This window comes from Cebidichthys violaceus, unplaced genomic scaffold (genome assembly GCF_023349555.1).
Source record: "Cebidichthys violaceus isolate CVI_PGR_0920_01 unplaced genomic scaffold, fCebVio1.0.p SCAF_83, whole genome shotgun sequence".
Taxonomy (NCBI): Eukaryota; Metazoa; Chordata; class Actinopteri; order Perciformes; family Stichaeidae; genus Cebidichthys; species Cebidichthys violaceus.
Window position 1 is genome coordinate 560408 of NW_027176968.1, and position 22939 is coordinate 583346.

The window sequence follows — 22939 nt, forward strand, 5'->3', positions numbered from 1 at the left end:
ACTCGATTGGCTTCGTTCTGGCATTTTGGTGACGTTCAGACTTTTTTGAAATATATTGCATTAAAGGCCAATCAAATATAATGATATTGCAATCTTTTCTAATAATGTCTGATTCCTTTGCGGACAAAGGGAATGAACTGCAGTCCTGTTTTTTATTTGATGAGTATGATGATATGATTTTGATAATTTGCATTATTTTAGATTTTGAATTCAGAGTTCTTACTTCTGGAATATAATTTTTATTTTCAGTGTGGCTCTTTATATATTGTAACTCCAAAAACTCAATTGCTGCCTGAAAATGTTTACAAAAAAAAACGTTTCTCAGAAGATGCTTAAATAAATGTTTGTACCCTTTCGAAGAAGATGTTTGGAGAATGTTGGTTCAGCCAAAATCTTATTTTGTCAGTATGCTGAAAGTGCATATTACACTAAAATCTAGAAGAAGTAAAAAACCGCTTTAACCTTTGAAGAAAAGTTTTGCAGATTTTATGTATAAGAAACATTCTTTGGTCACAGTTTGTTTCCAACTTAATATAGAACATTCTGTGAGTGTATTAAACCATTAGCTGACTGGATCATTACAGCATCAGAGACCAATCATTCTATCAAAACAGAACAAATACGCCACATGAACTATAATCTTGGCTCGTGCAGGTTTATACATAACGCACATATACAAACTCAGGCCGCACACAACCACCCACATGGTCTGATACAGGGGTTTTCTCAGTCTTTGGGAAACATGGGTCGCCCTGTACTATGCTGGGGTTCCCATAGCAACAACAGCCGCTGCAGCAGACAGAGCAGGAAGTGTGTGTGTGTGTGTGTGTGTGTGTGTGTGTGTGTGTGTGTGTGTGTGTGTGTGTGTGTCTGAGGGAGAGGAGCAGGTTAGCACTGAGATGGGAGAGCATGCAGACACTACAGGAGGAGCGCAGGGTATGAGGATTTTACGACAGCACACCTGTAGAGCATAGACGGGGCTGTAGATGCATGTGTGTGTGAATACGTGTGCGCGCGTGTGTAATGGAGGGTCACCTGTTTCATGTCTACAGCCATGTGTGCACTCTCAACAATCTGTATGCGGAGAATATGACGGTAAGGTGCATGCACACTCCGTTCCTGCATATTCAGCAGAAACACTGGGAAATCAAAACAGTGTCGCATATTTTGGCATTCATTTGTGTGTGCCACCTGTCTGCATGTTTAACTGGGATGTACACATCACTCTGTGTTTGTACTGGTTTCAAGGGTTTCCTGCCAGTGAGTGTGGTTAAAGGAGAAAGGTTTTTCTCAAATCTGGGTGTGTGAGACGGCAGCATTGTCTCACCATTAGCTTACCTAAAACCTCATTCATATGTGTGTGAACTCTGTGTCCGCCCTACTCAGGGATCCAATGCCTATTGTGTGTTATGTCACTTCTGCAAGCCTATTGGCTGCCCAGCAGAGAGTCTGTCATTCTTCTTGTGATTGCTGAAGATCTATGTATGCATGTATTATACCAATATGCACGACAGAAAGCACAGATCAGATACATAGGAAATGAATGTAACTGTGGGGTTTTGTGTACGTGTTGTTGGTACAGGTGATCCTGGTGCAGGTGAACCCGGGGGAGACGTTCACCATCCGGGCAGAGGACGGCTCACTGCAATGCATCCAGGGTCAGTCTCTTGATATACTCTATTATTATATTATCATATTAACATGTTCTGATGTGTGTCACTTTCAGTATTTCCCATCACTTTAATCATATGCTGGCTGCACATGCTTACATGATGTTTGTGGGTTGAAACTTCACTCACTATTTATTTGGACAACAAAAAAATAACAACTTGACCATAGGGGAAATGTATTTCCAAAGCATATTATGTATTAATGTATTTTTAAAAGATGTTCTGTTAACTCCTAGCTAGCCATTGGGTGTTTATTACAGTTTATCATAAAAATCTAATTATGGAGACTTGAAACTGACTTGAGACAGGGAACCCACACTGGGGATAACACGCTAGTATTTCCTTTATTGTATGCTGATACACAATATGGATGTTGTCATTTTCCATCAGCACATGAACGCATCATATTGCTCCATTCTTTCAACTGCTTTATAGCAGTATTGTGACAAATTGTAAAGTTATTTACTATATACAGTGTGTGTGTGTGTGTGTGTGTGTGTGTGTGTGTGTGTGTGTGTGTGTGTGTGTGTGTGTGTGTATATATATATTTTTTTTAAATATATTTTTTTTGCACATGGGTGTACACAATGGTCCTTGATTGTAGTCTGTAAAGCTTGCGTCTGCGCATGTTGTCTTCTAATTGAATAAGACTACAGTAGTTGAAAGCAGAGTCAATGACAGATTGGGACAGAGTGGACCGCCATTGTCTCACTCTCTGGCTGCATCTATACATTTATTTCATATCAGTACATGAAATAAGTGGACATGCTTAGAGGCTCTCTTAGGCGGAAAGAGGTGGCAGTAACACGGGAGTTCCCCCAACTCTTGTGGAAAAGCGTCTCACTTTGATGATGTCAGCAGAGTAAGCTGTTACTCAGAAACCTTGAAAGGGCGCCTTTGTTTTCTTCTGAATCTCCCTCCTTCTGTCTGTCTCTCGCTTCTTCTCTCTCTCTCTTTCTTTGCCCTCTGTGAAGGTTTTCTTTGAGTGAGAACACTTTTGGCTCAGACCCTGACTCCCTCCTGCAAGAAACTCCTGCCCCCCGTCCACCACCCCATACTCTATGTTGTAACTAATTACAGCCCTTCTTTTCTCCGCCCGCCGTGTAATTCAATTTTTCCCTGAAATCAGAGGAATCGCTCTAGGCAGACCTTAGAGGCTCAGATAATGCCAGATAGAAACAGTACATGATGGGATGGGTGGATGCAAAGATATGCTGATACATAGAAATTCATAGATTTGGATCAATGAGTTGCAGAAAGATGGAAAGAAAAGAGAGATGAAAGAAGGGTTTACGGTGAATAGATTAATGGGATCCAGACACTGATTTGCAAAAAACACGCAGCACTGACATATCTGGGGTCATGACGGTTGCCTGTTTATTTGTGGGAATGCATGTGTGCACTTGCATGCAAAATTTTGCATCGCAGGCACGGTGAGCTTTTTTCGGTGCCTTTTACTGCAGTCAACAACAGTTAATTGGGCGGGTGGCTCGGGGTCATGTTTGAATGCACATATTAGTAATGTGGAGGGCCACACACACACAAACTCTTGCTCTCTCTTTCTCTCTGTGTCCATCTGGAGGAGGTCACTGGGTTTAATGAGAGCTGGAGTGTGGCGGTGTGTTTTGAAGGCGAACCGAGTTGCTCTTTAGACAGAGACTCTGGTGTGATTACTGAGACCTCAGAGCTCCGGGTTTGCACATGCTTGTGTGTGTGTGTGTGTGTGTGTGTGTGTGTGTGTGTGTGTGTGTGTGTGTGTGTGTGTGTGTGTGTGTGTGTGTGTGTGTGTGTGTGTGTGTGTGTGTGTGAGAGACAGAGAGCAAGATTACAGAGACCTCAGGGCACAACCAGGGACCGGCTTTTATATAAAGTAACCTCTGTTTAGCTGCTGCACTGTGGTGCACGCATACAAATATGCATACACGTACGCACACACAGGCTCTGCCAAGGCAGAACCAGCACCCGACAGAGATTCTTTCATATGAGCGCTCAGCCTTCCTTCTCCTCGGCTCACTCCTTTCTCCCCCTCTTTTACTCCTCTCGACTTCTTTTCCTCCTGTCTCTCTGCTTCTTTTCTGCCTCTATACTTAAACCAAACCTGGAACAGCTAAGAGATTATTGTATATGTTGGATGGATGTTAAGTACTGCTCATTAGCCACACCACCACTAAATGCTAGTGGCTGAATTATGCACTTTTATTTGGACTGAAAGTTTAAAAAGTTAAAATCTATTCAGAATTGCACCGTGCACAGTCAAAATTTCAGGTCCAAGGTTTTCAGTCCTTTTCAGTAGTTCTGTCAGTTGTGTTGCTGGTGTCCTTTCTCTGCTTTCCCTTATTTGCCGATTTCTTCAAGAGTCTGTCGCTGTGTTATTTTGCCTCCATGACTTAATGGGTGTTTCTTTGTGGCACTTTTGTGTATCCCCATCTGGAATCATTCTCTGTATCAGTCAGTTAATTAGCGGGCAGTGTGTGTGTGTGTGTGTGTGTGTGTGTGTGTGTGTGTGTGTGTGTGTGTGTGTGTGTGTGTGTGTGTGTGTGTGTGTGTGTCTCTGTCCCCTGTTTAATCAGACTGACCTCTCAGTGCTCCGGGGGTCAGCTTCAACTTCAGCTCCCCCCCCCCATATCTCTCACCGTCTCATCGAGTTGCGCTCATGTATACACTCTTTTCCATCCTCTCCCCTCCCCCTCTCAACCCCCACCTCTCCCATTCTCTCTCCCTCCCCCACTAAGACCATTCCCCTGAGCTTTCCCACACTCACATCAAAGGACAAGACTCTAGAGGGTGTGTTAGAGCACCCTGCTATGGAATGTGAGTGTGTTAATGTGTGTGTGTGTGTGTGTGTGTGTGTGTGTGTGTGTGTGTGTGTGTGTGTGTGTGTGTGTGTGTGTGTGTCTGTGTGTTTTACAAGGCTGTGTTGGTTTACTGTGTTGTTTGGTCTTTGTTGGACTTTTATGAGGGATGATGAGGCCAGGGGGTGAAGAACAGGAAGCTGTGCCCTGCCAGGGAGGATGTGACATCATGAGGCATGGGTGGCAGCAGAGTACTTGTACTTTGTGGGCTTGGTTGAGATTACAGTCAGCAGTTGATTGGCTTCATTTTTACAACATAATGGCGGCTTTACTGGATGTCCTAAATGCACAACGTCTCAGTAGAGGTGAGTAGAGATGGTTAATCTGTGCCGCATTATGCATGTAGATTGTGTCGGCAGGTGACCCAATGACTTCATGATAAAAACCCAACTTGTTTGCACAAAAAACACTTGAATCTACCAGAGTGGAGTGTTTCCAGTGTCTTTTAAGAGGCTTATGAAGCATCATGGACAAGTGGAAAAGCATCCACTTTTCTTTAACATTACTCTTTGTAATGTTCAAATTCTTTCTATGTAGAGTTAGCAATGCTGCGTCTGAAATCACATACTATGCACAACATGCTCAGTATATGTACTGTGGTTCGAAAAAGACTTTTGTTTGACTAAAAAGTAGCATGTATTCCTCCGGACGCACTGAACTGTAATTGCCATTTCACTTCCTGCGAGCTGGACCATGTGACCAAACAATGATTTCAATCATAAAGTCTGAACTAAGATAAAAAATATATTGTGCCTACCAAAGTGGAATCTTAGACTTACATTTACATTGGGTACATTGGGTTTACAGTGGTCGTTGTCGTTGTAACGTCTAGTGTTTGCATACTGTAATATTTCACCGGGAATAGTATGCAGTTTGTGTACAATCGATTTTTAAGGTTTGGGACTTACTAAAAAATACTGACATAAAAACATACTGTTTAAAATGACTAAATAGCATGTTAGTATAGAAGTTCTCTCTTTGTTAACCTAAGTTTCTAGAACAATGTGTTCTGGAAAAGTAAAACGGATAAAATAGTTCCTACAGGCTTTTTCTTATGGATAATAAAACTTATTAAAACATTAAAAGAAATGTCAGTATTAAACTGAATTGATTATAATAACAGCCGTTGAACTTGAACCTCTGTCTGTAAATGCAGAATGCATGCATGATAAAGTCCATTCCCACTGCTGCATTACTGCATTACTGCTCTGCTGCAGTCTGGTTAGCCCAGGCCATTTTTTTCCGACAAACAGTGGTTATGGTAGACGTTGCCAGTGGGACCTCAGTGATGTGGTCTCTGCACCAGCTGTGTGCACATGTTTCTTTGCATGCGTGTCATCTAGACAGAGCGTGAAGCAACACACTCATGGTCTGTTTTGTGTTTTACCCGCAGATGTGTGTTGTTTGTTTGCGCTCCCTCTCCTTGTTACTCACTCTCCCTCTGTGGGTGTATCCTAATTCTGTTATTCCAAACCTCTGCACTGCTGGAGCCGGTCAGTCATTAAAGACGTTTCCCTCACCTTAATCCTGCTCAGAGTTGCTTAGTTGGAGGATTCACAAGTCTTTTGTCAGACAAATACGCCCCATTGAAAAATGTCTAAGTAATTGGATGCTGCATTGAAATCCCATCACCACAACGCTGCAGTTTTATCAAATTACTGATATGGATGGACACAAATGCAGATATTGTCAATAACTCAGGCTGAATATTATTCCTTTTTTCAAAATTGTATTGTTTTCTTCATTAAGTAGTAAAAATTATCTATTGGCATCATTTCCATACTGTGATAGTGCAGCGATCGACCAGCGGTGTAATGTGAGCTTTTTTTCCTTTTGTACAAAATGACTTGGACACTAAATTGTTATTACACATGAGGCTTCATCACAATCTAGGATTATTAACTAATGCATTTATAAGTGAAAACAAATTGATAAATGCAGATGCAAGTCATGCACCTCCATGCATCTCTTCCTTGTGCCTTAAGTGGGAGGAACTATGCGAGTAAGGGCAATGAGGAGATGATGAAGGGAATCGGGATGTACCCTGTGTTTTTCCTGCCCTTTCATCATTCAGCCTCTTTGTCCCTTTTCCCTCATTTTTGTCTCACATTGTCTCAGTTCCTGTCTACTTTGGTGCTGATGCTGATATTCCTCTTGCTGGTTTCACCGCATCACTACGCAAGCATGCTGAGCCTCTTTCGCCAGTCTCCTCCCGAAGTGTGTACTTCTACACCATGAACCCTTTGATGTAAATAGAAAAGGGCTGGTTGAAAGAAATATAATGGAAAGTCTCGCGGCTTGTGTTTACACCGAGGCCAGATGGCTCTAAACAAGACACAAATACACTTTTCTCAGAAGGGCTTCATTTAGAGTTCTCTTTCGGCTGGTCCCGTTGCTGCTTGGAACCAGAGGTGGTTGTTTTGGGAACTTTTCGAACACGCTGTGAAATCCACCCGTATGGGACAGATTGAGAATGAATGTGCAGGTGGAAGACAGCTGACTGATGTCTGTATTCCCGTCGGCTAAAAAGGATTTATGTGTATTGAAATGAACATACTGTGTACTTGCGTGTGGATGTGTGTCTTTCTGTTTGTGTGACAAGACAAATGAAGGAGCATGTTGTTGTTATTGTTATGCCACTTGCCTTTAGCTCCAGCTATAATGAATCCCATATGTTAAAGTTCCCCTTTACTTTGCTCATGGCATGTTCTCACTGGTTTATCGTAACGCCGTCTTGTGAAAACAATGTATGTCCAAAATCACAATTTTTCATGAGCTTAATGAGAACATCATTTCTCACCCATCTGTTTTAAAATTGGTTCAAGTTGGTAACTGCTGAGTCTGTATTTATGGAATATGCTTTGCTGGAAAAACACACACATGTTGGGGGGGGGTAATAATGGAAAAATTCTCTGTTAGGGAGCATGCATCTATCTGTATTTAGTTTTTGCTTCAAGTTTTTATGCCCTCGTGGCCGACCGTAAAACCAATCCTGGAGGTGTGTTTAGTGGGAGTGTGTGTGTTTTTAATTTTATGTTACGTCCCTTTGGATTTGGGAAAGTGGTCACCATGGGAACAGACTCTCACTCCAGGTGGCGTGTAGTGGAATGCGGTCCCTCTGGGCACAGTTTGTGTGTGCGTGTGGCATACCTGTGTCTTTCTTTTTCCAGTATTTTCCACTCAGATGTACTTTGAAAGAAACAAAAGGACAGAGAGGATTGTATTGGTTCATTTGGCACTGGGTACTTGACTGTGTGTGTGTGTGTGTGTGTGTGTGTGTGTGTGTGCGTGTGTGCGTGTGTGTGTGTGCGTGCGTGTGCGTGCGTGTGCGTGTGCGAGAGAGAGAGAGAGAGAAAATGCCCAGCACTCACTTATGAACTCAATGCCCTCACACAGTAGGGCACACGGAGGGAGGGAGAGATGGAGTGGAAATGAAAAGATAGAATGAAGGAAAGGTAAATAAAGGGAGAGAGAGACAGAAAAAAGAGGAGAGTGAGATCAGATGCTGCGTGTCTGGTCGTGTCTGCTGCCATGCATTCCGGGCGAGGCCACTTCCTCTATGCAATGACCCTAGCCACCCCTGCGCAGCTGACTTGGTCTGGTCTGCCAGCTCCTGAGACGGCTTTATTTGCTGTTGGGACCGGCCCACTTAGGGCGATGCAGGGTTTGGAGGGTGGTAGAGAAGAGTAGGAGAAAACACAGATGAAAACTGTGTCTGTCTTTGTATGTAAGACTGTGTGAATGTGGATGTGTGTGTGTGAGAACAGCAGCTGTGCAGAGTAGGGAGCTTTCAGAATTTTCCAGAGAAAGAAAGAAAGAAAGAAAGAAAGAAAGAAAGAAAGAGAGCTTTTCCAGGGGATGAAATTCTTGGCTCCCTTGAAGCTCAGGGTACAGCTGGAGCACTTCTCCCTCCCTCCGCCCTCATTCCCTCCTCCTTTCTCCCTCTTTCCGACCTCCTTCACTTCCTCCCTTGTTTCCCTGTCTCTCCTTCTCTGTGTGTTTCTGTATTATAGTATAATTTTTTTCTTTCAGTCTTGCCTTCATAACTCCAACTTTTTAGTGATTTGCATGCTGTTCTTTCTTTTTTTTAACACTCGAGGGCCCTTTAAAAATGTTGAGTCTTCTCCACATGTTGCTCATGCTGCTTTTCGGATTAGATTCAATTATATTAGTTAAATCTTTATTGATCACATGGGGCTCTTGTGGCTGCAAGTGATGATGGGAATAAATGTGCCTTCCCAAGGCCTCCTGCACAGCTGCATAGAAGACACATGTGATTGTTTACATCATGTGTGTTTAGATTTCACAGGGAAGCCCCTCTCTTTTTTTTGTTTTTTGCTCTGACCTATTTGTTTTGGGGAGGGGATGTATGTGTCAGTCAATGGAAGGGCCCAAACACGGAGGTCAAGGAATAGTTTGAGGGATTGTTAGAGAAACACGTTTGATATAAAGAGGACTTGGCTTGACTTAACTACTTATCCGTGTTTTGCCCCCTCTGGCATAGACACACTTGCCTTGCTTTTCTGATCACTCAGCAGCCGTGAGACGCGTACTTCAACACATACACACAAAACAGGAATGGGGGGGAAAGTCCCTGCTAATCTAGGACTTCCAGTCTTCCCTTCTTTCTTTCTACTGACATTCACATGACTTCTCCTCTCCTCTCCTCTCCCTGCAGACACTTTCTCTTGCTCTTTGAGGTGGACACAAACTCAGTGCTGTTCAGGTTGTGACTCATCCACCAGAAATGCCCCATATTAACATGTGGAGAGATGGAAGTAGGAGAGTGAGGGGACGGCGGGTGGGGGTGTGGGGCTAGAAGAGAGGGAGAGGAATACAGCTGGCTACAGACCTAGCAGGTTGCGCACAGAGGGGAAAGAATTAGTAAAAAATGACTGAATTCATTTCTGTTCCTTTAGTGGGTCATTTAAAAAAAATATTGTACGTTGAGGATTCAATGGAGTGAGAGAAGGGAGGGAAAGAAGGAAATGACTGTGAGACTCTAGGTCTGTTTACACACCAACAGCTGTTGCACTTCTTTTCTCTCTCTCTCCCTCTCACTCACTCTCTCCTTCTAGACATGTAGGGCTGATTAGGGAATGGATACAATGAGTCATCCGTGTCTGGATTTTGTATGTGTGCGTGTGCATGTGCATGCTTGCACATGTATGACAGGAATCTGCGCGTGTCCACATGCATGAGCGGCAAGAGTGACATGTGGAGTATGTCGCTCCACACGGTGGGTGTGTGTGTGTGTGTGTGTGTGTGTGTGTGTGTGTGTGTGTTGCGTGGTTACCAATCCCAAAACAATTATATCTGCAAGCCCAAGAATAGCCTCATGTGATAATGCTGAATAAGATCTAGCTAGGGTGTGTGTGTTCAGTTATTGTGTCTGGATTTGCAAATGTATTATAGCCTGCGTGTGTCTCATTTGGTTGTATGTTGTTTGTGCCACTGTGACCGGGATTCCTGTCAGTGTAAACTATTCAAATGTCAGTGCGTTCCAAAGTCAAGTGTGTATGAACAACTATGTGTGTGTGCGTCAGCATGACATTTTAAACGTTTATGCACAAATGCCGAGGTGTTAATCTGGCATGTCATGTTTGTCTTGTGTATTTTGGCCAGGTACATCTCTGTGTGTGTGTGTGTGTGTGTGTGTGTGTGTGTGTGTGTGTGTGTGTGTGTGTGTGTGTGTGTGTGTGTGTGTGTGTGTGTTGAGATCTTGAGGACAAAGCATGGCTGGGCTCAATGTCTCTTCAGACGTTACGTTGCTCTCCTCTGGAGCAGACCCAGCAGCAGAAGTAGGTCGGCCGACAGCACCCCTCCTTTGAGTGTGGGAGAACCGGAGAGAGATCTGGGCCGGGTGGAGGTATGAGCTGGCACCCGGGCTACAAGCTGAACACTAAACAGATCTAGGCTTGTATGCTTAAGGACTGTTTACAAATCAATCAGAACAGGATAAAATGAAGATCAACATCATATTTTTAGAAATGTAATCATTAGAAATAAAAAAACTTAAGGACCGTGGTCATTTATAGGAAGAAAAATTACAAAACAAAGATCCAAAAGAAAAACCTCTTTAGAACATAGTCAGTCACTTCAAGTCTTCAATACTTGTACAACCCATATGTTGTGTGTATTACTAACTTTTTTTCCCATAAAATGGGTGTATTGAGTTCGGGGGAAACTCTCCATTTGGAATTAAATCATTCTCAAAGAATCCAAAAAGAAAGAGGAGTGTTAGATTTATAATAACACATGTTTTGCAATGCTCTGGGGCTATTGAGTGTAAAACACTGAAAGGGCTGCTGCTGTCCTGGCCTGTTCTCCCTTGCAAAATAACAAAAAACTAAAACCAAACAATAATCGAGCTAATTGGGACAAACCTGGATTAGGGTGTGTTACATAAAGAACCTAAAAGTAATAAATAACGTTTAAAAGATGACAACGTTTCTCTAAGTCTCTAGGAACACCTGGAGACTGGCGCAGACCTAGAGAGACTGGCAGCTTCACATTAGATGAAACATTTGTGACTTGGAATATAAACTCTACACAAGTACTTCAAATACTTGAAAACCTATTTTGATTTATGAAGTGTTTATCCCAAAATGATGTGCCCAACATTAAAGCGTCACCTGAAGTTTTGAAGTGAATGCTAGCACATAAAATAAATGAAAACAGCAATGGCAAACGACCAGAGATGGAACCGAAGACCTTCATGCACAAGTCTGGCAGTTCTGTTCGGCAGCAAACTGCTCTGCCATCAGACCCCATGCTGCATTTGGCTTGGAAGGCGGGTTTTGCACAAGCAGGGGTGGAAAGTTTTCTCCACTGTTGTTGTAAAAAGCTTAATACTTTTTACATAGTGCTTGATCTAAAATATGAGGCCGAGCCAGTGGGCTAGTAAAATACAGGCCTTGTTTAAGTAGACTCATAGCTTTTAATATGCTGATGTCGGATGATAATGAGGTTGTCATGGCATTGATAGTTTCATCAGCTGGCAAAACTCAGAATGCTTTCTACTTGTTCTCTTATGACACTTATGTAACTTTGAGCTTGGAGGCCATAAGTTGAGGCACTCATTCATCCTGAGGAATGTGCTTACACACACACACACACACACACACACACACACACACACACACACACACACACACACACACACACATGTACATACAGTAAGACCCAGGTTTCAAATGTAGCAACTTTCCAACTTATGATTTACATTCCACTGCAAATCAGTGGCCCTCTCAAATATCTGAATGTCACACAAAACAACAGTCAGGATCAGAAGTGTTGGTGTGTGTTTCTTTGTGCAGATGTGCATTGATGTTAGTTGCATGCAGCACATCAGGTGTGTGTGTGTGTGTGTGTGTGTGTGTGTGTGTGTGTGTGTGTGTGTGTGTGTGTGTGTGTGTGTGTGTGTGTGTGTGTGTGTGTGTGCGTGCGTGCGTGCGTGCGTTGGTGTCGCTACTGAGGGCGGGGCAGAGCAGGAAGTCCTGACTTCCTCCTCCATCACTGAGCCCCGCCATGCCCCCGGCAAAGATCTCCGCCGGACTTGACTCACCGGAGATGGACCAAACGGGCTCTCGTGTGTGTGTGTGTGTGTGTGTGTGTGTGTGAGTGTATGTAGCACCAATCCGGGATGTGTATATACAGTACACTGTGCTATTTTAAAGTTGTCTCCCACATTTCCTGCAACAGCAAGTTCACTCTTCCCCCTTTCTATCTCTCTTTCTCCCCCTTCCACTCATTATTTTTCATTACACTTCCCATCATGCTCCACATATCTCTCCAAGAGCTTCTAAGAGCTGTATCAGTTAACTAAAAATACCGAAGGGGATTTATATAATTTTTTATATCTCAAATATGACAATAGGCCGTGTTTGCAGTGTGTGTGTGTGTGTGTGTGTGTGTGTGTGTGTGTGTATCGGTATCGGCCAGGCAGTAGAGGAAGCTGTCGTGGGAGTGTCTTGCTCTTGGAGCTCCGAGGACAGATAACATTACACTGCTGATGCTTACATAACTTCCAGGCAACGCCACGTCACAACTGACCCAGACGCACACACACACACACACACACACACACACACACACACACACACACACACACACACACACACACACACACACACACACACACACACACACACACACACACCTACCTACCTACCTACCTACACACACACACACACAGGAATACAAATACCCATCTAGATTGGACAGCTGCCTTCATGGGGCGCTGATAGGGTATACAAAGATTTTGTGTGTGTCTCTCTCTCTCTCTCTGTGCTTGTGTGTGTGTGTGTGTGTGTGTGTGTGTGTTGTGCTTAAAATATATTTTTTCTGAGTCTGTCTATTTAGTAACCCCATGTTTTTGTTTTCTGTCTGCGCTTTTTTAGTCCAGTTGTTTTGTATGTAGGTCAGCTCACAAACGGGCTCCTTTGGTCTGATACCAACACCACACACACATGTCTTCCCAAGAGGGTCTGCGTTTCCTTTCAATGTGGTGGCCACATGTGCAGCGCTGAAATGAAGGGAAAGAGAGAAAGTGTTTTACCTCCTTCTAAGCTCATTGCTGCTTCAGTTTGATGGAAAGATTGCAAATTCATACAGGTAGTTGGTCGTCAGTATTCACACTCAGTGTCCGCATCGTTGATCGATAGATGAATGTGTGTTTATGCAGTGTGCGTCAGTTAGTGCATTATTGCGGACGTAAGTAATTGTGTGTGACACCAGGACACTTTCTGTGTTTGGCCTATGTGTTTGGTGTTTGTGTGTTGTGCTTTGGGGGTCCAGTCGCAGCTGTCTTTGACAGCTGGATTATGGGAAACATCCGATGAAATGTTCCATCATCTCCTCTGTCTGTGTATCTATGTGAATGTATGTACGGGCAGCTGTACAAAATCACAAGTTCTTTTTTTTTAATGTGTCAGTAGAGAAGAGTTGAGCATATGAGAATGTCAGCTTTTCTGAGATTTTGTGTGTGTGTGTGGTAAGGTATAACACAGGATGTTTACCATGAACGTGTTTGTATATTTCTTATGTAAATCTTTGGCAACAAACTTTGTGAGCTGAGACTTTTATGCCTCCACGCCAGTGCCAGCTGTTTTCGGGTTGTCCGTACGTAGGTACATCCCACTCTGGTGAACGCGAAATCTCGGGAATACCAAGAAAGAATTCTTCACATTTGTCACAAACATCCACGTTGAACTGATTAGATTTTGGTGGTCAAAGGAAGGGCTGCCCTTCTTAATCGATCGGTCGACTAATCGATTGTTTTGGTCTTAGTCGACTAAGATTTCTTTTGTCGATTTAGTAATTTAGTAATGCTCCTTTCATGCTGAATGACTTATTTCCAAGAAACTTATGAACACATCTCTGCTAAACACAAGATGTAAAGTGGTGCTGGTGTGGGAATCTTAGTGGAGAGTCAGTTTTTAGGATCTGTTGATTAATACAACTCCTCTATTAGTCGACACAATCGTATGAGTGTTATTTGACTGAGAATTTCTTAGGTCGAGGACAGCCTCAGTCAAAGGTGACTGTGAAACCAGAAACACTTTTTTTTTTTTTTTTTTGGCTATGACTCAAGAATTCATATGCCCATAATGTGTGACAATTTCACCCAAATGTCCAATAGAAAAGTTGATAACGTTCTTGACAGACATGGATGTAAACTGCAACTTCACTGGTTGGCGGAGGCATTCAGCCGTGAGGCGGTAATTCTAGTTTACCACGCGTCATTGGAATTTGTTCTGTAACTTGTTGCTCTCCTCACGACAACAGTGTTTTCCCTTTCAACACCTGTCCGTATTCCTCTCTCTGCTCTTCCCCCGGTGTGTCAATGTTGTTGTTGTTTTGTCTCTCTTTGTTGCAGTAATTCGTCATCATTCCTGTGGTCTTCTTGGTTGCTTTAGACAGCGGCTCTCAAACAAATATGCTGACGAGTGTAGGCATTGTGTGAGAGTGGATGAGCTCCAGGTGACATCCAGTCTGTGTCAGGAAACATCAGGGTTCATGGGATACGTGGTCCTAACAGTAATTATGAGAAACACTGAAAATGAGTGACTCCTCATTGAGCCGGATACCCCCTCAATGCCTCTCAAAGGGACCAAATTACACATGCTTATGCCCTTCAGTTGCTCAGTTAATACTGCAATGTCATCCCACATGCATGATATGACCTCATAACTGGTCCCTGACCTGACCTCCCCGGTAGTCGGAAGCGGAAGAAGCGACAGATGGAAGATGAGAGGGGGAGTAGAGTTTGTTAGCTCCGTTGTCTGGCGTTCCAGCAGGATTAGGCAGAGGAAGTCGTGACTCTGTTTGTGGTGCTTAAAGGGCAAAGCTGGAGCCTAGACCAGAGAGTGACGTTACCACAGTGTGGATCACGGGCCACATTCACTTTCATGTGCACACACGGGCACAAAAACAACCACTTGAGTGCACACGTTCATCTCCTTGATTATCCTGAGCTTTTCTAAATGGCAAACAGTCCAATACTATATGGTGTGTGTGTGTGTGTGTGTGTGTGTGTGTGTGTGTGTGTGTGTGTGTGTGTGTGTGTGTGTGTGTGTGAGAGAGAGAGAGAGAGAGAAGGATAGCAGGACAAAGAGTGTCTTGTATTTTGGGGAGGGGTTGGGGGGGTAGTTGGGCCTGTTGGGTCCAGTCCTGGGGGCCAGGGATGGGAATGTGTGTGTGTGTGTGTGTGTGTGTGTGTGTGTGTGTGTGTGTGTGTGTGTGTGTGTGTGTGTGTGTGTGTGTGTGTGTGTGTGTGTGAGGAATGCTGCTGTTTGCTGAGTGAAGAGCATAGAGGCAGCAGAGACTGTCCAAACACACGTCTGTTTGTCAAGTGTGTGTGTGTGTGTCTGAGTGAAGGCGACTGAGACTCACCGAGAGAGTGTGTATTTGGGACGGTGTGTGAGCAGTGATGGAAAGCGGTTTAGAGGGGCTCCGTGTTTGTGTGTGGTATGTGTGTGTGTGTGTGTGTTCTCCCCATGCTATGACCTTCTACTCAATGAAGACTTTCATAGTCTCCATGGTAGGGGAGCAGACGGGACTGAAAGAGGTCTGTCTCTTCATACCTGTGACCTACTCACTACACACACACGCAAACCCGTCCACACTGCAGACTTTGCTCAGGTTGTGTGTGTGTGTTTACCGTTTGTTTGACTGGTGAGAGGTCAGGTAGGTGGGTGAGAGATGGAGGGATGGAACGAAAGAGGGCATGATTTAAGGTGGGTGATGAAAAAGAGGGGAGAAAAAAAGGGGGAGAGAGTGACTTAGCAAAATAAGTGAGGGTGAAGTAGGAAAGGATGAAGTGAGTAATATTTGTATTAAAAGGAGGGATGTGAGTAATAGGTGAAGGGAGGGAAAGAGGGAAGATCATGCTGGAGGAATTCCTTAGTGAGTAAGAGCAGTAGAGTGAAGATGTAGAGAAGGACAGAGTAGCTGAATAAGTGAGACACAAGAAGGGGCAAGGTGTTAAAGGAAGGAATTTATGGAAGGAGACAGGTGAGAAGGTGAAAGGGAGAGAGAAAATTTGAAAAAAGCAAGGGAGGGATGAAAAAAGAGGTTAAAGAGTCAGTTTGCCTAATTTTCTCATTTACACAGTGAGTTATTTATAGTAATTTTGGTCAAATGACCCTTTAAAGAAAATCAGTTTTAGAATATTCATCTGACATTTGACAGAAACTATTAGTATCATACTTTGTATGGTATTAATGGGCCTCTCTGTGTTTGTGTGTGTGTGTGTGTGTGTGTGTGTGTGTGTGTGTGTGTGTGTGTGTGTGTGTGTGTGTGTGTGTGTGTGTGCTTGTGCACAGCGTGATTTTATTCTGAGGCCAGTTCTGCCTCCAGCTGTCCCAACGGGGTCCCAATGACTTTACCAGCCACAGACCTCCTTCATAGAGCAGGAGGAAGTGAGCAGTGGGGAGAGGTTTTTTTTTTTTTTGGGGGGGGGGGGGGTATGGATTGTGGAAAAGTAAAGTCAACATCATTTCCAATCTGTTAATTCTATTAGATTTCCTTGCTTTTGCTTCAGAGCTGAGTTTTTTTTTTTGAGAGCATGCCCTCATGTGTTGTTCACCAATCCATCATACATGTTGCTACAGACATCGTCATTTTCCAAGAGCTTTAAGTCTGTTTGCCTCAAATAAGAGGAAGAATCGGGCTTACGTTTACCTTCGGTACAGGTTTATTCACGAATTCACGAATAAAGGCCATGTGACACATCTGTGTCACATTTTACACCGGCCTGCTCCTCAGTGTGTGGCTGTGTTTGTGTCCCTGCATGTGTACTGTTGAGTGACAATTGACAAATGTAAATGAGGATTTCCTTTAGCTGCTTGGTTAAATAAGTATTCTCCTCCCTTGCAGGTCCTGCTGAAGTTCCCATGATGTCCCCAAATGGGTCAATCCCCCCCATCCACGTACCCCCAGGATACATCTCACAGGTTAGTTTGTGTTTGTTTGTGTTTTTTCTCAGTCTGAACCTCCATCTAGACATGATTTCTATTATATCCATCCTGTGTTTGTGCTTTGTTAGAGAGTTTCAGTCAGACACAGAGGGAGACCAACACAAACTTTGTGACTGCAATTCTTTTTCCAGTGGTTTCTTTTCTGAGAAAAAAACATTGTATTCCATCTAATATTGTTGTCTTTTAGTGACTCTTAAACTCCTATTTTAATTAGTAACATATAAGTAGTAACTATAAAAACCTTAATATCAGTTCACTGATGCCAGTTGAGCAGCCTTCTGGTGTGTTTCAACATACTGATGCCTGTTTCTGGAAGATTCCTGAAATGTAGTAAGGAATTTGTAATCAAAATTCTGTATTTACAGCAAAACTAGAGAAGTGTACTCAGTAGAGAGCAGATCTCCACCTGTTGTTTATGCAACGACTACTGTTGTAATGTTTGATTGAATGAATACAAACCACAATAGTTCGACATACATGCGTACATACATTTGTCAATTTGGCGTGCAAATCAAGAGAGGGACAATTTGTTACACGTAGCAGAAACAAGAGTTTGAACTGAAGCCGCTGTTGATCACTTGCAGCCCCTAACCTGGCCGGTTAAGAGCAGTGAGAAGTCAGCAGCCAATGACGGTATTATACAGCCAGTAATATCCGTCAAAATATGTTACTAAAACCACAGGAGTTCCTGGAAAATACAGTCATAAATAAGCACAAAAAATGTTAGTCAGATGGTCCCAGCAAGTATGCAAGTTTAGCCATGGACAGACAGACAGATGCACGCACACACAAACACACACAAACTCACACACTGCCGTATACATAATCATTTTGCGGAGATAGAAATGGTTGCATAAAAATATGGTTGAGCAACACGAGCGATTTGAAGCAAATACAGAGTACAGCAGGACAGGTTTTGTTTTATTTTTATAAATAATCAACAACTATCAGAAGTGGATGAAGTGGTCATCATTGATATGGTGGAAGCCATTCAAGCTTTTCGACACAGAAAGCATGCACCAGGCATTACTCCTATCATGGCTGTTGAAGTCTAGAAAGAGTAGTAACCAAGGCAGCCTCCTCTAGAGTACTGAGCAGGAATGTGCTGAATTTTGGGTGTCAGGGGGCACTTGTTTTTCTGACTCTCTCTTCCAAAAAATATCTCCCAAAGAGTGGTTTCTTTCTCTGGTCTTTTCACATTCTAGTTTGACATTATGAATAGGGCAAAAGTTGGGTTTTCCTTATTAGTTGTTTGGAGGGGTTGACGGTCATTCTATCAACACAAATCAATAGTCTGCCCTCACAAGTACAGTGTTACAAATACATCTTTGGCCTGCATGTGGTGGGATTCTATGCCAATGGAAGTCAGGTCATTGGCTCACCGTGGGCGTGTGTCCATGTTTGCATGTGTGTGGGTGTGTGTGTTAGTAGGGACTGGGCCAAGTGTGAGCGGGAAACACTGTCACTCTTACATAAACAAGACAGATAGGGGAGACAGGCACTGGGGTGGGTAGGTTTCTTTGTGGAGTGAGGGCTGGACGAAGGAATGGATGGGGAAAGAGCACTGCGTGGTGGAAAGTCGTGCATTGACAGATAGATTTTGCATGCGTGTGTGTGTGTGTGTGTGTGTGTGTGTGTGTGTGTGTGTGTGTGTGTGTGTGTGTGTGTGTGTGTGTGTGTGTGTGTGTGTGTGTGTGTGTGTGTGTGTCCTTAGTGATTTGTGCTAATGGATGCATTGTGATGTGTGTGCACATGTGGGTCCATATTTGTTTGTCTCCCCCCAGTTAGTATTATTTGGAATATGTGAGTGTGTGTGTCTCCTTGCCAGTAAATGTTGCGTAGGTTTGTAGGTCGGATCCACATGTACTAATGCAGGGACTTTGCCCTTGTTTTTCCTGTAAACACTGTTTTTCTCCTCTGCACCAGAGGAGGCGACGAGGGGCAGATGAGGGGCCTCCTTTTCTTCCTCCTTCTCCTCCTCCTCTCCCCCTCTCTGTTTTTCTCACTCGGATTAGTTCTGTAACCCTCTTCCTCCCCTCCTGACCCCCTTTAATATTCTCTCTTCTTTCTTTCTGTCTGTTGTATTCTGGCACTGAGTCTGTTGCCTCTTAGTGTGTGTGTGTGTGTGTGTGTGTGTGTGTGTGTGTGTGTTTGTGTTTTTGGGGTAGTGTAATTTGGTGTATGTTGTTGTTGTTGTTGTTAGGGACCAGTGGATGACTTCCCCTCTCTGCAGGGAGTGTGTGTTTGCTCACTGCTTGGAATGCAGGCCTGTGAAAGTGTCTGAATAGTTGGAATGTGTGTGTGTGTGTGTGTGTGTGTGTGTGTGTGTGTGTGTGTGTGTGTGTGTGTGTGTGTGTGTGTGTGTGTGTGTCCATGAATGGGAAAGTGAAGACATGTATGGAATCTATGTTAATTTGAGTTAGGTCTTTGAAACATGTTGTCATTGAAATCTGCAGACCATCTGATCACAACATTGCGGTACTTGTTTTACCACTTAAAGGGACAAAGCATCCTTTCAGCACAATCGTTCACTTGTTAACTAAATTATGCGATTCATTCCTTTTATTAGATACCAACCATTCCACAGACAGAGCAGCTGCTCTTACACAAGTGATTGACGGGATCATTTTGTAAGAGCAGGTGCTTTAGGGCCTTAGGAATCTTTAATATAGCTTTAAAAATAGATATAAAGAATATTAGAATGTTGAAGGTCTATTTCGACATTTTGGGAAATCTGCTTATTCGGTTTCTCGCCAATAGTTAGACAAGAGGATTAATACCTGCAGGCTGTAGCTTCATATAAACAGAATGGTGTCAATCTTCTCATCTGAGTCAAAGCGTATTTCCCAAAATGTTGAACTATTCCTCTATGTACATAAAAAAACCTGTAAAATCGGCATAAATCATATGTAGAAACTAGAGAAGGAGTCTACCCCCTCTAATTGATAATATGTTGTCCTCCTGACTGACATGCTATGTTGATGTCATGTACCAAATGCAAAATTTTAACTTGATAATCAAACACAAATTGATTCCTGAACCACTCTGAGCGAGCTCCACTCAACATCAACATATAAAGCAATCGCAGACTGTGTGCAGTTTACTACTGATCTCATATGACGTGTGGGTAAAAAAGCCCAAAGTGTACTGTGAACTGTGACTTATTGAAACATATTTTTTGTTATCCCGCTTACACTCGCCTCCCGTTTTCTTTGTCTGTGTCTCACGCAGGTGCTAGAGGATAATACGGGGGTCCGCCGGGTGGTGGTGACACCCCAGTCTCCAGAGTGCTACCCTCCCTCCTACTCTCCGGCCCTCTCCCCCACACACCACCTGCCCCCTTACCTGACTCACCCTCACTTCATCCCCAACTCTCACTCTTTCTACCCCCCTGTCAGCCCCGGGGAGCTGCCCCCCCACCAGTACTACCAGCACCACCTTCCCCCCATGTACGGCGATCCAGGTACTGACATGCTGGCTGGACTTCATGCTACGGCCCCAAAAAAAATCAGGGCATATATGTGGAATCAAAAATGCAATTAATAATCCAATTTCAAAATATGCTTTGTACAGATTTATATTCTCTTCTTTAATCTCCTCTACTTTTTTCAGAAATCATCCCAGTTTATGGGATGTCTAACTACATAGGCAGAGAGGAGACGTACAGTAAGCCACAGCCCAAAAAGATAAAGGAACAGAGGCAACTAGAGCGACAGAACCGACTTAACTCCCCCCCCTCCACTCTCTATAAGGGCAGCCTGGGACCAGCACACAACGGATACAGGTGACCATACTGCTTCTGTGGCCCTCTGAGATCCTCTTTGACTACACTGTCTTTTTTTACACGATAATTGATGAACTGTTGTTCAATTGGCTCTGATCAGACCATTAAGAGTTGAGAATTTAGTCCAATGTCAAAACAGTTACTGGTTAATGAAATTATGTTGTAACTTTATTTGTGATGCAGCAACAAATCACACGCCCCATCGCTTGGGTCAGTGGGGTCGGGGGGCGGACTCTGCAGTCCGGGAGGGAAGAAGCCAGAGAGACGACTCCGCAGCAGTCCCCGAAACGGTGAACCTGAGACACACACACAAGGTAGGACACACACAAAGCATTCAGAGAGAGACTGGCACACATTGTTTATGAACAGCAGCAACGGCTCGCAGTAGATTTGAATGTTTTCCGGAAAGCACACACGGACAGATGCTGAATGTAAAAGAGCGAAATTGTCATAGTGCAATGTGTTTTTCTTTTTTTTTAAATTGTACCCCAAAACCAACAGCAAGGAGACAAACTCGAATCTCTGGTCGTTTCTTTAGTTTTTTTCTTCAGAATAAGAATAACTTCCTCACTGACCCCTCTTTCTTTGTCTTCTTCAACCTCGGTTTTCCTCTGCATTCAAGATGAAACAGATAAAACACACCTTTCGTTCCTCTCTTTCTCTCACTCCTTTTTTTTTTTCTCACAGAAAGTCAAAAAATTAATTGGCGGGGGGGGGGGGGGGGGGGGGGGGGTGTAGTGGTGGAGGGAATTGAGGTGGGAATGTGGGGAAGGGGGTATGAGAGGTTGTCTGGGTAACCACATAGCTGAACCCGTCCCTGAGCGCTATCGTTTTACCCTCGCTACAATACCGGCCTTGTTGGTGAGGGCTCAGCCACAGGGGAGAGAGAGAGAGAGAGAGAGAGAGAGAGAGAGAGAGAGAGAGAGAGAGAGAGAGAGAGAGAGAGAGAGAGAGAGAGAGAGAGAGAGAGAGAGAGAGAGAGAGAGAGAGAGAGAGAGAGAGAGAGAGAGAGAGACCTGTAGAGTCCTGCTTGAGATGAAGGAAACCTTTGAGCTCACCACCACAGCTCAGCCTTCTCACACACACACTTATCGTGGTACTGTTCCTCTTTAATGCCATGTCTTTTGACACATCAGATGAATGTCTGAGTTATTGAAAAGTATCTCATTTATGCACATACACACACACACACACACAGGATTGTCCGCAGAGGGGACGACAGAGAAGCGTAATGAGAGACATAACTTCATCTACTCCCTCATTGTATCTGTCAAACTCTTCTTTAGATTTACCCTCCCCATAAAAGTTAGCTTTAGTCTCTCACGGCATGGTGTCAGATCAGAGGGATATAACATCTGGGTCAGGTGTGGGAATGTATGCGTTTCCCAAAATCCATGAGAATGGTGTAAAATTTGAGCCTCACTAAAATTATCCTCTGTTCTACATATAAAGAAAGGCTGAACATTTGGGAACCATGTTGTAGTGTAATTCTTGGGGTGACAGAATTGCCGTGTATATAGAATATTGTTTGGACTTTGGAGATTACAAAAAGTCTATAGATTTAACTGAGGTCGTTAAATTGAGGTGGATAAAAAACATTATGGAAATGTGTTGGATAATTCAACTAAATTACTAACAAAACAAACTTTCTTACTTTTAGTGGTATCTTGCCATGCAGATAGTTTTATTTGGTAGTGTTTTGAAATAAAGAGTTCTGCCTCCATCTCAGTACAAGAGAAGTGACTGGAAATTGTTTTGTCCTGCTCACAGCATTGAAAATCTACATTTGAAAAATTCTGCAGCAACGACTCTTTTCAGAAAAATGCCCTTGTTCCTCTGGATAATCCACTGAACATTATGTCAGTTGTCATAGGGATTTTTTTGTTTTGTTTCCTTTTCAATCTATTCACTGACACTGAGACCATAAGTTGATTTAATTAAGTAATTATCAAATTTGTTGTCAGTTGTATCAACTAATTAATTGTAAGCAAACATTCTCTGTATTTATTTGTACTTAATACTTTTCCGTTCCATTTTCCGTCATGGTAAATTGAGTATCTTTGGATTTTGGACTTAACAAAACAAGCAAAAACATAATTGACAAATGAATTGATAATGCAAATAATTATTGGTTGCAGCCCCACTATCTGT

At 43.3% G+C, this 22939-nt stretch overlaps 1 protein-coding gene across 3 annotated transcripts in view; it reads left to right on the forward strand.

The window, feature by feature from the left end:
• fndc3ba (fibronectin type III domain containing 3Ba) overlaps positions 1–22939 on the forward strand; it is an 88193-nt gene that overhangs the window by 22594 nt on the left and 42660 nt on the right. The window contains exons 1-7 of one of the 3 annotated variants that reach the window (XM_068702333.1): positions 722–936; positions 1053–1095; positions 1583–1658; positions 16904–16980; positions 20236–20467; positions 20617–20788; positions 20972–21102. In XM_068702333.1, coding sequence (XP_068558434.1) covers positions 1090–1095; positions 1583–1658; positions 16904–16980; positions 20236–20467; positions 20617–20788; positions 20972–21102 — 694 coding nt within the window. In that variant the 5' untranslated portion in view covers positions 722–936; positions 1053–1089. Of the gene's footprint in view, positions 1–721; positions 1096–1582; positions 1659–16903; positions 16981–20235; positions 20468–20616; positions 20789–20971; positions 21103–22939 lie in introns of those variants that run through there. The other 2 variants (XM_068702332.1, XM_068702331.1) reach the window with 2 other exon arrangements.